We start from the raw sequence: 16261 nt of genomic DNA on the forward strand, positions 1-16261 counted from the left end.
GCTTCAATTTAGTTTTAACAAAAACAGCTTTCGGCTTCATTACATTAGAAATGAACAGCGCAGGGTCTTCTTCTTGGCTTGTCAGCGGTTTGGCATGGATGAATCCAAACTCATGTAGGCCCAACAATGAAAAGGTAAAAAAAAAAAAAAATTTTAACATCTTTAGTGCACTATTTATTACTAATAATCAAGAATACACTGTTGTTGCTCCAGCGTTTCTTGGTACAGTTTGATAAATTGGCATCTGCTTTCAGGTTCTTGGGTGAGGATTAATTTTTAACTACCATCTTTATTTATTTTATTTTTTTCCAGAGGAACAAAACAAGAGACTCTCTGGGTCTTCTGTACTAGATGGTATATCTGTCAGTTAAAATTAGGCTTTCAGTGATACTTTGTGTAAAAACATTGCAGTCAATGTGTAAAAAAAAAACTAACATTGGCCAACATTCCTGTATGTGTCACCTAAATGGAAGCTCTTGCGATGTTAAGTGTTTCTTTGTTTCTCAGATGCAGGTATTGATGATGTTCAAGTCCTGACTTTGACAAGAGAGGACCTGAATGAGCTTTTTCCAGGTATTAAGAACTTTCATCTGAGAAGAAAGATTATGGCGCTTACTACAGACATGAAGGTAATGCCTTCTCTCAAAAATGAGAATTAAACAACAGTCCCCAAAATTATTTTGACACTTAAAAGAATAGTTCACCCAAAAATGACATTTATCTCACCATTTACTCACTTTTGATGGTTTTCTATTTTATCTAATGCAGTAAAAGTTACACAAATATTAAGTGTGGCTTAAAGCATTAGTTCATCCAAAAATGAACAATCCCTCATCATTTACTCACCCTCATGACTTTCTTTCTTCTGCAGAACACAACATAATGATTTTTAGAAGAATATTTCAGCTCTGTAGGTCCATACAATGCAAGTGAATGGTGTACAAAGTGCTGAAGCTCCAAAAAGCATATTAGGGCAGCATAAAAGTAACCCATACAACTCCAGTGGTTTAATCCATGACTTCTGAAGCGATCCAATCGGTTTTTGGGTGGGAAAAGACCAAAATATAACTAATTTTCTACAATAAATCTTGACATTCTTGGCGATCTTGATTTCAAGCTTGATTGCACTTCATAGCACAGTCTAGTGCTCTGCGTCAAGCACTAGGAAGTATAATCAAACTTGAAATCATAGTCGTGCATAGAGACTGCACAGGATGTACAGTTAAAAAGGAGTTATATTTGCATGTTTTCTCACCCAAAACCAAATGGATCGATTTAGAAGACATGGATTAAACCACTGGAGTCTTATGGATTACTTTGATGCTGCCTTTGTGCTTTTTGGAGCTTCAAAGATTCGTTCACCATTCACTTCCATTGTACGGACCTACAGAGCTGAGATTTTCTTCTAAAAACCTGTTCTGCAGAAGAAAGAAAGTCACACATTTCATGAGGTTGAGAAAATGATGAGAGAATTTCATTTTTGGGTGAACCCTTTTGCCACACTTAAAAATGTTATACATTTTATTGCATTAGATAGCAATATATACAGTAAAACCATCACAAGTGGCACATGCAAACAAATGATGTTCGGCTTTCTCTCATTACTCACTTTTCTCTGACATTTTTGCAATTACTTTTGTGCAATTAATTGTGTGTTTCTCCATGATTATATAATTCCTTAAAGGATTCATCTCAAGTCAGGTTCATACACTTTTGCCAGCGCTCTGAATAATTTAATTCAAAGAAATAACAGCAGTGAGTATCTTATGACCATTGAAACACCATTTTCCAGAGAATCTAGAGTTTTCTTTAACAATATGTTTCATAGTGTTTCTATAACTTTTTCTCAGATGATGCTGCTGTGCAGGGCATTTTAAGAGAGAGCCTTTGGGCTTTTAGAAAAATGGAGGAGCAGCTGAAAGTAGCACAGGCCTCTCTGAAACCGTCCATCGATGTATTAAACAGTCTAATGGAGGCATCTGTTAAAAAAGACTGTAGAGAAGCAGCTTTAAGTGGCAAAAAATGCAAAAAGCTGGTTTCCCCCCAGTTATAGTCAACCTTGAGATATCAGGGAGTTTTAAAATTCTGATTTCCAGGCCTGCAAAAGTCAAGAACATTAAAGGGATAGTTCACCCAAAAATGAAAATTCTCTCATCATTTACTCACCCTCATGCCATCCCAGATGTGTATGACTTTCTCTCTTCTGCAGAACACAAAGAATGATTATTAGAAGAATATCTCAGCTCTGTTGGTCTATACTATGCAAGTGAATGGGTTCCAAAATTCTGACACTTCAAAACCACATAAAGGTATCATAAAAGTAACCCATATGACACCATTGTTTTAATCCAAGTGTTTTAATGTGGGTGAGAAACAGATCATTATTTAAGTCCTTTTTTTTTTTTTTTTTGCTTAATTCTTCTCCCTGCCCAGTAGGCATTAAGAATGTGTATCACCAAAAACAAAATGTGAAAGTGATCTGTTTCTCTCCCACACCCATCATATCACTTCTGAAGATATAGATTTAACCACTGGAGTCTTATGGATTACTTTTATGCTGATTTATGTGATTTTTGGAGCTTAACATTTTTGGCACAGATTCACTTGCATTGTATGGGCCAAAAGAGCGGGGATATTCTTCTAAAAATCTTCATGCAAGTTCAGCAGATGAAAGAAAGTCATTCACATCTGGGACTGCATAAGGGTGAGTAAATGATGAGAGAATTTTCAGTTTTGGGTGAACTGTTCCTTTAATAATATTCTGAACTCATGGAAGTCATAGACATTACCATAGTGAATAGTAGTTTTAAGTTACGCTTGTAAAAGTCATACAAATGTCATGCAAAAAATCATGGAAATTCATCGGTCAAAAGATGTGGGAACTCTGTGAATAGTGGCACTTATTAGTATAATCTAAATTAGAAATCTTTCAAATATGATTTGTATTCCTTAACAGCAAATAAAAAAGCAGTTCTGGTGGTGATGCATCATACGTTCAATCCTAACTATGTGGGACCCAGCTCAAACGCAACATCTTCAGTGAACATTGTGGAACATGTGCATGTGTTTTTCCATGACACAGCTAAGGGTCTCTTAATGTGTCCCACGAATGACCATGCAATCATCAAATTTCAGTCTGTTTTGCACCAGTATGTTGGTACTCGCATGTCTTGAAAAGCTTTAGCCATTATGAATCATGGCTTGTTTTACTACCGGCATGTTATATCTGCACATGACTGTTTCCCTTGATGCTGTATGGCTATATGACATTAAACAACATGCTGCCAATAAACATTATGGACTGGGGTCTTAATTCAAAAGATTTAATTTTTTCAGATTTAATCACAACTTTATCACAATGTTTAGTAAGAATGCCAATAGCAGAATAGTTAGAAAAAAGCCTTCTGATATGAAGCCATTATGAGATGACTGAACAATACTTTCTCGTAGTTTTCACCCTGATTCCTCTATGCACATTTAAATTCATGTACATGTCACACATCAGAGAAGTGATACATCACCCCATCATTAATAATATCCTGGCTTTTTAAAATGCATTATGACATACTGTGTATTAGGGGCTAAAACAAGCAAGCCCAGCAGTGTATACTATATGAATGAACACAGAAACACCTTGTAGCCTATCTACATAGGTACTATCTTATCTGACTGTAGCAGGTGCATCTATGCGTCCCTTGAACAAACCTGCACTGATTTCTGATCTCAGAATGAGGGAAGGTGCAGCTATGAATCAGCTATCAAAAGTAGTCCAGCAATCCAGAGGAATTGTTGGCTTGGTTATGAAATGTTCAGCTTTCTAAAGCCAATCGTTACTTTTACAATCTCTATGCCTGATGAGTAACCAAATTTGTCTTGGTTATAGGATCCCATAAGCACATAGATATATCCGTTTAAATAGCACAGCACGACCATGGATAATCATGGATATTATTTCCCATAAATGCACTCAAAGAAAAAAACAACAACAACCAAACAAAAGTGTATGAATGGTAGGGTTCGGTCAGTTGGGACAAGTGCAATCCGTTTACATTCGAGTAATTGGCCAAAGCATTGTGCTTATCCAAGTTTCTTCCTTGCGAAGCCCTGACACTCTGAGCTATGATTGCTGGAAATATTGTCCATCACTGGCTTGGTCCTTTCTGGCGATTGCTCCAGTAATTGCTGTAGGCCTTGTCGAACATGTTCTTGCAGCATAGCTTAGCATTGAGGCGGGAGCAGATAAGGAAAGACCCACCCATTTTGCGGTGCAGCGAATAGGTTTCCTCTGGTGGTGGGATAAGCCGCTGCTTTAGCATGACAGGGATGAGGTTGTGGATGCGCTCTGTGGTGCTCTGTGCTCCAAAGTCAAAGGGCTTCTCTGAAGCAAAGGCCTCACCCAGGATCATGACTGCATCCACATGGGCATTTACCATTGACTGGATGAAGAGAAGTGGAAATAATAGCATTCTTTATGTCTTATATGTAGAGACGGACCGACATACTAGATTTTTATGACTGAGGCCAAATATTTTTATGTTTAAGTGAACAATAACAATATGCAGAATACATTTTTAATTGTTACATTTCTCTAATATTGCACACTAATATCTTCACTTAATCTTTTGAAATAAAAAATTGCAAAATTAGTTTTGGGCTATGTCTGTTAAACTTGAAAAGCTACTTGCCAAGCATTTTTGTAACACAACTCACTCAAAGGGATAGTTCACCCTAAAATGGAAATTATCTCATCATTTACTGACCCTCATGCCATCCCAGATGTGTATGACTTTCTTTCTTCTGCAGAACACAAATTAAGATTTTTAGAAGACCATTTCAGCTCTGTAGGTCCACACAATGCAAGTGAATGGTGACCAAAACTTTGAAGCTCCAAAAAGCACATAAAGGCAGCATAAAAGTAATCCATACGACTCCAGTGGGTTAATCTACTGTATGTCTTCTGAAGTGATCTAATCAGTTTTGGGTGAGACCAAACCAAAATATTACTCCTTTTTTACTGTACATCTTGCCATTGTATTCTCTAGGCATGGTCATGATTTCAAGCTCGATTAAACTTCCTAGTGTTTGACACATGCACAGGGATGCCTAAGAAGTGTAATCAAGCTTGAAATCATGATCACCAAGGAGACAGCTGATGTCAAGATTTATAGTGAAAAAATAGTTACATTTTAGTCTGTTCTCATGCAAAACCGATCATATCGCTTCAGAAGACATGGATCAAACCACTAGAGTCTTATGGATTACTTTTATGCTGCCCTTGTGTGCTTTTTGGAGCTTCAAAGTTTTAGTCATCATTCACTTGCATTATATGGACCTACAGAGCTTAGATATTCTTCTAAAAATCTTCATTTGTGTTCTGCAGAAGAAAAAAAGTCGAACACATCTGGGATTGCATGAGGTTGAGTAAATGAGAGAATTTTCATTTTTGGGTGAACTATCCCTTTAAGCACCGTTTGACTGTTAAGTCAAGTCTAATAATTTATGCAAACAATACATTAAAAAAAGGACTTTATTTTATCTGTTTGCCTTTTGAAATGTCCTATTTGGTAAACACACACATATATATATATATATATATATTCAGACTCCTTCATATTGTAATTCATATTACTGAATTACAAATGGTGCAATGAAATTTCATTCTGCTTGATATTTTCTTTTAAAACACTGGAACTCAAAATCAATTATTGTTAGGTGACATTGGTTTTATGTTGGGAAATATATATAAAAAAAAATTAAAAAAATGAAATATCTTGCTTGCATAAGTATTTAACCCCTCTGCTGTGGAAGCTGCCAAGTTACACCGATGAAAGAAATTGCCCTAACGACGACACCGTTACCATTGGCATCCACCTGTGAATCATTAAAGTTGCAATCACATTTTCTGGATAAAAACCCATTGTTGAAGGATCATTGGTCAGGCTGTGAATCTGAAGGAAAATTAAGACCAAAGAGCATTCCACAGAAGTTAGAGATAAAGTAATAAAAATGCATAGATTAGGGAAAGGGTACAAAATAATATCCAACTGTTTGGATATCCCAGTGAACACAGTTGGATCAATAATCAGGATAATAATAATCGCTCTAACAAAAAGGAAACTTGTGAGAGAAGCCACAGAGAGGCTAACAATCACTTTGAAGGAGCTACAGAGATGCACCAGTCAACCATATCAAGAGCACTGCATAACGCTGGCCTGTATGGGAGGGTGGCAAGAAAGAAGCCGTTACTCAAAAAATACCATATGAAAGCATGTCTGGAGTTTGCCAGAAAGTATGTGAGTGACCCAGCTGCGATGTGGGCAAAGGTTTTGTGGTCAGATGAGACCAAGAGAGCTTTTTGGCCAAAACTCAAAGCGCTATGTGTGGCGCAAACCTAACACTTCCTATGCCTCAAGACACACCATCCCTACAGTGAAGTATGGTGGTGGCAGCACCATGCTGTGGGGATGCTTCTCATCAGCAGGGACTGGGCATCTTGTTAGAACTGAAGGAAGAATGGATGGAGCAAAATATAGGGAAATACTGCAAGAGAACCTGCTTCAGTCCACTAAAAAAAACTGAAGCTTGGGAGAAAATTCACCTTTCAGCATGACAATGATCCCAAGCACAAGGCCAAAGCAACATTGGAGTGGCTCAAGAACAAAAAGATAAATGTCCTACAGTGGCCCAGTCAAAGTCCTGATCTCAATCCTATTGAGAATCTGTGGTAAAAATCGCTTCATCACTGTGTGCAAAGCTGGTACATATATGTACCCCAAAAGACTTAAAGCAGTTATTGCAGCAAACGTGGCTCGACCAAATATTAATGTGTGGGGGTTGAATACTTATGCAAGCAAGATATTTCCATTTTTTATTTTTCATAAAAATATTTCCCAACAAAAAAACAATGTCACCTTACAATAACTGATTTTGAGTTTCAGTGTTTTAAAATAAAATATCAATCAGAATGAAATTTCAGTGTACCATTTGTAATTTGGTAATATGAGAGAATTGGTCAGGGGTCTGAATACTTTTGCAAGGCACTGTATATATATAAATAGTAAAAATATATCTGTCAAACCAATTGTCTATCTCTACTTATTTGCTACCTAAAACACAGACACCAGGGTGGTACGGTATGTTCCTACCTTAGACTCATAACCAGTCAAGAACTTCATGTCTATGGATTGCTTTAGCACTCCTTCTCTATTACCATCTGCTGCTGCCTTGATGACCTGGTATAAAGAGAAAGATACAACATAAAAATAAAGAAACATAAATTACATTTAAATGACTGCTTATGTTCACTTGGATATATTTACCTCGATATAAAGATCCGTGAAACTTTCATCAAACCCTCTTGTTGCACCAAAGTCCAGCAGAGCAACCTGTGGATTGAGGAAGAGCTTCATTACTCAAAATTCCATTTGAGAGCTGAGGCCAAAACAACTTTAACTATATAACAAAACTAAACTTTTGACTTGTAGTGTAAATGAGAAAAGTACAATGAAAACATGTCTGCACAGCATTTTTAAAGAATCCTTACCCTGTGAGTTTGTGGATCGTAAAAAAAATTGGACCAGTTGGGGTCAGTCTGCATGTATCTGAACTCAAACAGCTCTCTCAGACACAGGATCAAGATGTTCTCACAGATCTGACCATCAATAAAAAGTCTGGTTACTACAGCTGCAGTGGACCACTTTAAATTCAGAGTATTTACTTATGAACAAGTTTTATGTAGTACTTAGTTTAACCTCATCAGCCTAATGCAACTAAAACATAAGGCCGTTCTAATCCAATATTTAAAAACAACATACCATAGTAGACCATAGAGCCTTTAAATCGTACTTGTATGGTTTGTTTAACAGTTTCAAATCATATTTATTGACTTCTTTTACGTCACCATGCACCATTTCCACTATTAAGAGCCTGGGTGGGTAGGTTTATTTGAAACTTCACTCCTAAGCCTTTTTTTTTTTTTTTTTTTTTTTTGTATGGCCATAGCCTTTTTTTCACCTTCAACATACTTTACCCTAATAATGAAACAAAATATTTTCACCACATGGTGGCGATAGTGCTCCAGGAGATCACAGGCTTTCATCTTTTGCTGAGTACATTTGAGACCATGTGACTTATTCTTCATAGAACACTTTGTGGCCTAATGCCACACCAAATTATAACATGCCTATACTTATAGAACTTGCCAATAGTATACAGTAGGATACAAAAGTCAACAAAGGAAAATGCTTCCATTTTGCATTTTTCTAAAATTTTCTTTCATTACACATATGATCAGCATAACACCGAGTGAAACACTGAATTAAAAAAAATGAAAATTTCAGAATTTCTTAGTATTTGGTATGCCCCACTTTTGCATAACTGACAGTGAATATATTTGGTACATATTAATTATATATTTGGACAACTGTAGGAAAATGTACTATATCCCATTTTTTTTTTTTTTTTTTTAAGTAGCCTATGTCTCATGCCCAACTGGATAAGGGCCAATTCATAATCTAAGAATTTTTTTTATAGATGAATTGGCTTGACCTACATTTCAAACTTATAAAAGTCTTTATGACGAATACTGTATAAATTGATGGTGTTAAATGACTTTGCAGTGGCCAATACATGTATCAAATGTGTGAATCTAGATTATTTCATTCGATGCCAAAGCAGTTTTAATTGGCCAGGATCTCCATGTATACCTCATTTTTGAGATCTTGTGATAGCCCCTCAGCCTGATCCAAGGGAAATCCAGGCACCAGCTCGGTGGTGAGGACATGCTGGCTGCTGAGTTCATCAATTACATCTGGCACGTAGAAGAAGGGGTGATCTTTCAAAAGTTCCCTGCCAAAAACAACAGAGCTTCTGAGTCACTGAACACAAGCATGCCACTTCGCACGTGCTCCACAGAACGTGCTGATGAACACACAGACATCTGATCTGTGGGAAGAGGGAAAAGCTGTGATGCTAATCCCCGAGTGTGAGGATGTCAGGATACCAGACCACAGGACAGAGACTGAAAACTTAACCCAGTCATTTGCTTGTCTCACAATGCCTAAACACAGCGAGGCATTTACTTTTTCTTTCCAATACTACAGTATGTTAAATATAGGTCACTATATGTGGGTCAGCTGCAGTGTTCGGGCAGTTACGTTTAAACTGTAAAGCTACAAGATGCTCAAAATTTAAAGCAGTTAAACTACGGACAAGCTACCCTTTTGAAAAAGTAGCTAGCTACGCTACAAGTTAATAACAAAAAGAAACGAACTAGCCAATATTTATGTCATTAAAGGTGGCAATATTATTATTATATAACTATCAGAATACAGAATAAAAAACATCAGAGCCAGATCTCAATTAGGGTGACAGCATTAAAACACAAATGCATAGATTTACTCGAATTACAACTAATAAAGCTAAACACACTACCAAAACAAAAAAACAAAAAAACAAAACAAAAAAAGACTATGTAAAATGCTGTGCAGGGACTTTTGCAAAACACTATTGAGTGGCAACTCAAATTATTATTATTATTATTTTTTTTTTTACCAGTTCAATAGTCCAAACGCATCAATTCAGTAAAATCAATTTGACTTCCTGATGCTATTTGAGAAACGATATTCTAGAGGAGTGCATCTGATTGGATCAGTTCGCTCAACTGTAAGGCTACAGTACGATGTAACAACAAAATAAATAAATAAAAACACACAGAAAAATAGCCTTTTTTTTTAATGCTACACTACTATTTTTTTATTTTAATAAGACTCTGCCAAAATGCAAAAAAATCTAGTATAACCAATATTTTATAGCGTTGCTGCTGTATTAAAGGAATAGTTCACTCAAAAATGACAGTTCTATCATCATTTACTGACTCTCGTGTCATTCCAAACACATACAACTAAATTTCAGGTTGTCACTCACACAAAGCTATTGTATGGAATATAGAGGATGTCAAGAAGACTTGAAAAATAGCACATGAGTCATATGGACCTGGTTAATGAAACTGTAATGATGATGTTTATGTCATTGTGGAACTTAAAGGAATAGTTCCACCAAAAATGATAATTCTCTCATCATTTACTGTCTAAAACTCATATGACTCTCTTTCTTCTCCGGAAGACAAAGATTTTTTTGAAGTAGATTTGACGTTTTTATATCCACACAATGCAATTCAATGGGGTCCAAAACTTCCAAGCTCAAAAAAGGACATAAAAGAAATCCATATGACTCAAGTGGTTAAATGCATGTCTTCTGAAGTGATCTGATCGATTTTGGGTGAGAAACAGATCGAAGAAGTGTAATCAAGCTTCAAAACATGTCTGCACCAAGGAAACTGCAGATTTCGAGATTTACAGTGAAAAAGGAGTTACATATTGGTCTGTTCTCATTCAAAACCGATCATATCGCTTCTGAAGACGTGGATTAAATCACTCGATTACCTTTATTCTGCATTTATGCCCTTTTTGGAGCTTGAACATTTTGAATCACACGGAAGACAGAAAGTCATATGGTATGGAACAAAATGAGAATGGGTTTGTGCTAACAGATTTCCCTTTTTTAGGTGAACTATCCCTTTAATAGTATTAGTAGTGTGGCTACTTTAAGGTTACCCTTCAACTCTGTTCAGCTGGTGCTTTGGAGAAAACCCACATTGGTCTGCTCAAAGGTAAAGGCACATGTAACTAGATCTTTCTCTTGGAACATACGCGTCATTCTTCACCCTCCCTTTATAAGACACAATCCCCAGTAGAGGACAGGGACAGGGCACAGTGTACAGGGTGGCATTACCCGAAAAGCTTGTTGTCAATGTTTATTATTTCCAGTTCTGCTATATTTAAAATCTTTCATCACGCAAACGGTTCCTTTAGGTCCTGTAATTCAAACCCTGGTCTACAAGCTAGTCTGAAAATGATAAGTGGTTATTTTTAGCCCTGAATTTTGAGGCCAGAAAGCTCAAGAGTAGATGATATGTGAGGATACAGAAGTGCACAATCATTCTGAGCAGTTTGCCTTGTGTAAACCTTTCAAAGGGCATTTCACTACAGACAGAGCTTTGTTATATTTAGTTCTGATATCAGACACAATAATGCCTGAAATGTCCTTTGAGAGACAACGGATTTCCCATGATCCCATTGACTGCCCACGATTAAATAGGGGAATTAAAGTGCTAGATTGATGAACATGATGATGGGATGCTCTGAATTAGAAAGAGGAAAGGTCTGAAGGTTGTTTTTTGTTCACTTACTTGAATTTCCGAGCACACTTGGCTTCCCTTATGTAATCACACTCCAGCGTCAGCTCGCGTCGCATCACATCCATCAAATGCTCCGGGAACAGACCTGCACGGGTACACAAGACACAGTCAGAGATGAGTCAGTAGGTTATGAGCTACAAACAACAGTGTATCGCTATGTAGTTAAAACGTGGATCGCTTTTAGAGCATAAATTGATATACCAAAAGGTGACACTCACAATACTTTAAAGTTTACATACTGTACATATACAGCACTTTGTATGAAATATTTTAAAATATTTTTGCCTTCAACCATGGTCAGAAATTAAGCATGGCATAGGACAAAAATGCTACCGAACGAGACAAAAACACCACAGATAAAAGTTTCCATAGAGCCAGAATTATTTTGCTTATAAAGATTAAGTTCACAAATACTGATTTTATTTTTATTTTTTTACAAAATACAGATCTCAAATGATTTTTTTTTTTCAAAAGCACTTCCTCCATGATTGCAACACGCTCCAAAAATGTTGAAAGAGTGGCAATTTAGGACTAATAACAATCTGACCAATTGAAATAACAAGGTGATGTGAAACATGAGATGTTAAACAGGTAAAGCAATCGTGTTATATTATATAAAGAGCCTCCAAAAATAGTCTAGTCTTTCAAGAGCAAGGATGGGTCGAGGCTCGCCAATTTGCCAACAGATACGTCAGCAAATAATCCAGTGCATTGAGAATAATTTTCCCCAAAGAGATATTGGAAGGACTTTGGGCGTTTCACTCTCTACAATGCACAACATAGTTAAGAGATTCAAGGGATCCATTCAAATCTCAATGCGTAAAGGGCAAGACGAAAACCACTTCTGAATGCACATGATCTCCAATCCCTCAGACGTCACGATCTTAAAAACCCTCATCCGTCTGTAATGGATACCATGACATGGGCTCGGGAATACTTCGGTAAACCTTTGTCACTCAACACCATTCGCAGATGCAAGTTAAGACTTTACTATGCAAAGCAGAAGCCCTACATCAACAGTGCCCAGAAGCACCACCAACTTCTATATATATATATATATATATATATATATATATATATATATATATATATATATATATATATATATATATATATATATATATATATATGTATGTGTGTGTGTGTATATATGTATATGTATGTATATATATGTATGTATATATACACACAGTACACACACACACATACACACACAGTATACTGTACACACATTTGATTGATAAGTTAAATTTTAATTTAGAAGGAAATGTCACCACAACTGTTGAGCATCCATTTACAGTACATCCTGACTTTGATCTATATGATGTGCATTGAGACTGAGCACAAATCAGATCAATAAACATGAGTGATGTCATCACCTTCAGGAAGGGTGTTGCTCATGCTCAGAACAGTCATCAGGTTATTCACATCACTGTTGATGCTCTGGGCCACTCCAGGATACTGTAGGAAACAAAAGTACATTGCACTGGCTTCAAAAACATTCATTTTGAAAGCCAAAACAAGTTCAAACAAAAGACCAATAAGAGTTTTCTGGGGCAAGAGGTGCATGATGATGAGCCCACCAGAACAACACAGGGGCCACCATGATGCCTGTCGCAAGAAAACAAACATACTACAACAGACCTCTAGCTAAATAGCCTTGACCCAGCTTGTTTGACTCATTTAACATGTTTTACAAAAAAAAAAAAAAAAAAAAAGTTGAGAAGTCCATACAGGTTTAGGTTATCTAATCATAAACATTGAGATCGCTATCATTTGCACAAGCAGTTAGCAAAAATTGCTCTTTGGACTTCAGGCTGTTGATGTTCCAAATTAACCTATTAAGGGCATTTGATTGCACCGTTTAAAATGACACTTCTAAAGTGTTCAAATTTGATAAGGAAGGAAGTTTATAATTGTACTGGAAGTGACTATTCCTGCTGTTTACAGCCTGCAACCAACCTGGATTTTCATGGCGACTTCTCGACCGTCTTTCATCCTGGCCAGATGGACCTGTCCAATGGAGGCAGCAGCAAAGGGTCTTTCCTCAAACATCTCAAGTTTATCTCTCCAGTTGGGGCCCAGGTCATTGCTCAGAGCTTTCTGCACAGAACAAACCACAAAAGGCATGCAAATGTAATAAATACAAATATACAAAAGTAAAAAAATAAAATTAATGTAAAAATATTACTATACCCTTCAAAGACACTAAAGAATGTGATGCACTATATAAATACACAAAAACATATGAAACAAATTTTGCATTTTTTTTTTTTTTTTAAAACATATCTACATATTCCATACATAAACATCTGGGTGTTTCTTTAACTTCAGGCACTTTCTCATCCCAGGGTTTCCATTTTTTTCCTTTTGGCTATAAGAAGCTACATATATGCTATATTAAAAAAAAAAAAAAAAAACTTTTACCAGTTTCTCCATTTATTTCTTATTCTTTCAAATGTCTTTTGTCTGTACATTTGAATGTTTTAGCCTCATCCCAGACCCAGACTTTCAATATTAAACTATAAAAAAAATAATTATACAAATACAATTACATGTTTAAACTATAATAATCTAAACAAAGAGTGACATACATAAACCATTTTAATATTTATGTTTGTGAAAATGATTTCTACCAATTTTTCAAAAATTATTTGAGACCGTCTACAGTCATTTCCACCACAATTTTGCCTCTAATATATTTTTTTAAGTGTATAATGTGTACTTGTAAACCAAGTAGACAAAAGTGTCAGTGAAGATCATTCTTGACAAAATATAAAACAGATAAAAGTAGATAAAGTCGATAAAAATATTAATTAAAATTATATATATATATATATATATATATATATATATTTTTTTTTTTTTTTTTTTTTACCATCATCTGTTTGATTGGCATGAAGTCTGCACTCTGTCGGACACGCTCAAAGATCTTGGCCAGTTGTGGGTTGATGAATGCATCATCTGAAACATTAATAAGATGCACAACAAATTAAAATTAAGCACTTAATGAAAATCTAATCTAGTTGCAAAGACTTTCCAATCCAAAACTTTTATTTCATGTTGCTTATATCTGTAATCTTTTTCATGCTACAGGTTTCCACAGTTGCACTGTACAGTCAATCTGTGCATGTAAACAGGGTTTCACTGGAAGGAACAGTGACTTAAGTCTTAAGGAGCTAGAGGGAGAAAAAGAGAGAGAGAGTGAGAGAGACCTGAATAAACAACAACTAGCTTACTCCAAACCAAATGTGAGCAGAATCACCTTGTTTACATTAAAGACTTTGAGGGTTGAAGATTTAGAATTTTTCCATGGTTACAACAGACATACATAATAATAATATCAACTTTATTTACTGTATAAAGCACCTTTCAGCAATCCAGCACAAAGTGCTTCACAAAATATACATGATATCTAACTTTAAAAAAAGACAAGCCTATCTTTACGTTGCCACAGAGAAACTGGTTTGACCAACATGTATCTAATGACCTCACATTTTCTAATTTGATACACTCCTGAGAAATGTGGGCTACTACATAGTCTCAGTAATTCATATCAGCTCTCTAGAATACTTGAATCCGAATGGTCAATCGCAACATTCTGCAGTCCAATATTTTTGTACAGTGACCACTGACAGAGTGAGCCAGGCAGTCCTTCCAGACCTTCCTAAAGCGTAACCTAAAGGTCACATGTCTGGCACAGCTGCAGGCTTATTTTGAGCTTTGCCGATGCCAATGCTGTCGCCGTTCTTTACTGCCACAGCATGCTGTCCAGTCTGCATCCAACACAATACTGACAGTCTCTATGGAATGAATTAGAATGTGCATGAGTCCAGAGCATGAGCAGCAGAGGTTTGGAAATATCATGCAGAGATATCATGCTTAAATCTATGCACTACATTCTTAATTTGGGGGAGGAGTGGACGGCTACATGCTTCTGTTTGCTCCTTCCTACATACACTAAAGCATACAGAGCAGAGGAGGACACACACACATGCCTATTAGAAATAACTTGCATATTCGTGTTAACAGCCAGAAATGACACAGATGATTTTAGACAATGTTTGAGTTGCTGGACAGTGCAGTCAGAAGTGGATACAAAGGGCGTGAGGCCATGACAGGCAGCTCTCAAGAGTTATGAACTAGAAAGTTCAGGCAAGGTCTTGAGGTTCCAGGAATGGTCTTTATTTCATGCACTACTAGTCAAAAGTTGGGAGACATCTACTTATTCTTTATTATAACTATTTTCCAAATTTGAGAATAATAGAAAAGTCATCAAAACTATAATATAACAGGAAATATGGTAACTGGACTAGAAACATAGGCTACTTTATGAGAGTGCACGTATGCAAATATGAGTGCTTGGCCCACACACTTCCAAAGCGCGGTCCGGTTGAACATGCTTAACGTGCGTTCTTGCATTACTGTGGCATTTACAAACCTCAGTACTCAAGGGGGCGATAAGAGTTATCTTCAAAAGTCTTTGCCATTTTTATTGGATGTGTTATTATTCAGAGAAATTGCTATATATTGTCTTTAACTTACTTGCACAGCAATATTCTCTTCAAACTGTTGCTCTGCCAAAACAGTGGTTGGTATGAAAGAGAAAACCCAGCGTAGAAGCGAACAATCATTTAAGCTAGAGCGCCCCTTGTGGAAACAGTAAAAACTGATACGCACACTTGCTTTATGTTACGAATTGCGTTCAGACACATCTTGGAACGCAACAAAGCACAAAAATCGAACTAGAAGCGCCTCCATTCTCGTACTTGCAAAGAGTATGTTTTGGCCTTGAAGCATTGACCAAAACTGTTTACAATGAAGAATCTAAAATATAAGATTATTAAATAAATGTTTTTATAAAAATGTGGTCAACATTTGCCTATATTACAGCTGTGCACACTCTGGGTATTCTCTCAACTAATTTAAAAAAATTAAATAAAAATAATAATAATAATAATAATAATAATGTAATAATTATAATTAAATTTAGATTTTGAAAAG

General features: G+C 36.2%; 2 protein-coding genes across 2 annotated transcripts in view; one reads left to right on the top strand and one right to left on the bottom strand.

Moving 5' to 3' along the window:
• Window positions 1–13: 13 nt before the first annotated feature.
• LOC127415601 (uncharacterized) lies at window positions 14–3174 on the top strand. Its single transcript, XM_051654366.1, has 7 exons — window positions 14–134; window positions 229–262; window positions 508–629; window positions 1698–1752; window positions 1851–2052; window positions 2354–2366; window positions 2923–3174. The coding sequence occupies exons 1-7, from the start codon at window positions 51–53 to the stop codon at window positions 3172–3174; spliced, it is 762 nt and encodes a 253-aa protein (XP_051510326.1). The 5' UTR covers window positions 14–50.
• Window positions 3175–3307: 133 nt separating this feature from the next.
• LOC127416233 (atypical kinase COQ8A, mitochondrial) overlaps window positions 3308–16261 on the bottom strand; it is a 43058-nt gene continuing 30104 nt past the window's right edge. The window contains exons 7-15 of the mRNA XM_051655468.1: window positions 14136–14221; window positions 13220–13360; window positions 12637–12718; window positions 11249–11342; window positions 8706–8847; window positions 7544–7651; window positions 7320–7385; window positions 7146–7232; window positions 3308–4436 (exon numbers count right to left, since the gene is read on the bottom strand). Of these exons, the coding sequence (XP_051511428.1) occupies window positions 4143–4436; window positions 7146–7232; window positions 7320–7385; window positions 7544–7651; window positions 8706–8847; window positions 11249–11342; window positions 12637–12718; window positions 13220–13360; window positions 14136–14221 (1100 nt within the window). The 3' untranslated portion in view covers window positions 3308–4142. The remainder of the gene's footprint in view (window positions 4437–7145; window positions 7233–7319; window positions 7386–7543; window positions 7652–8705; window positions 8848–11248; window positions 11343–12636; window positions 12719–13219; window positions 13361–14135; window positions 14222–16261) is intronic.

The sequence above is a fragment of the Myxocyprinus asiaticus genome, chromosome 25 (assembly GCF_019703515.2).
Source record: "Myxocyprinus asiaticus isolate MX2 ecotype Aquarium Trade chromosome 25, UBuf_Myxa_2, whole genome shotgun sequence".
NCBI lineage: Eukaryota > Metazoa > Chordata > Actinopteri > Cypriniformes > Catostomidae > Myxocyprinus > Myxocyprinus asiaticus.

Excerpts from the sequence above, each read along its gene's own strand:
- LOC127415601 (XM_051654366.1), top strand. The coding sequence starts at position 51 with ATGAACAGCGCAGGGTCTTCTTCTTGGCTTGTCAGCGGTTTGGCATGG. Across the intron at positions 263-507 it reads ATCTGCTTTCAGGTTCTTGG|ATGCAGGTATTGATGATGTT; the intron begins GTGAGGATTAAT and ends TTTGTTTCTCAG. Across the intron at positions 1,753-1,850 it reads TTTAATTCAAAGAAATAACA|ATGATGCTGCTGTGCAGGGC; the intron begins GCAGTGAGTATC and ends ACTTTTTCTCAG.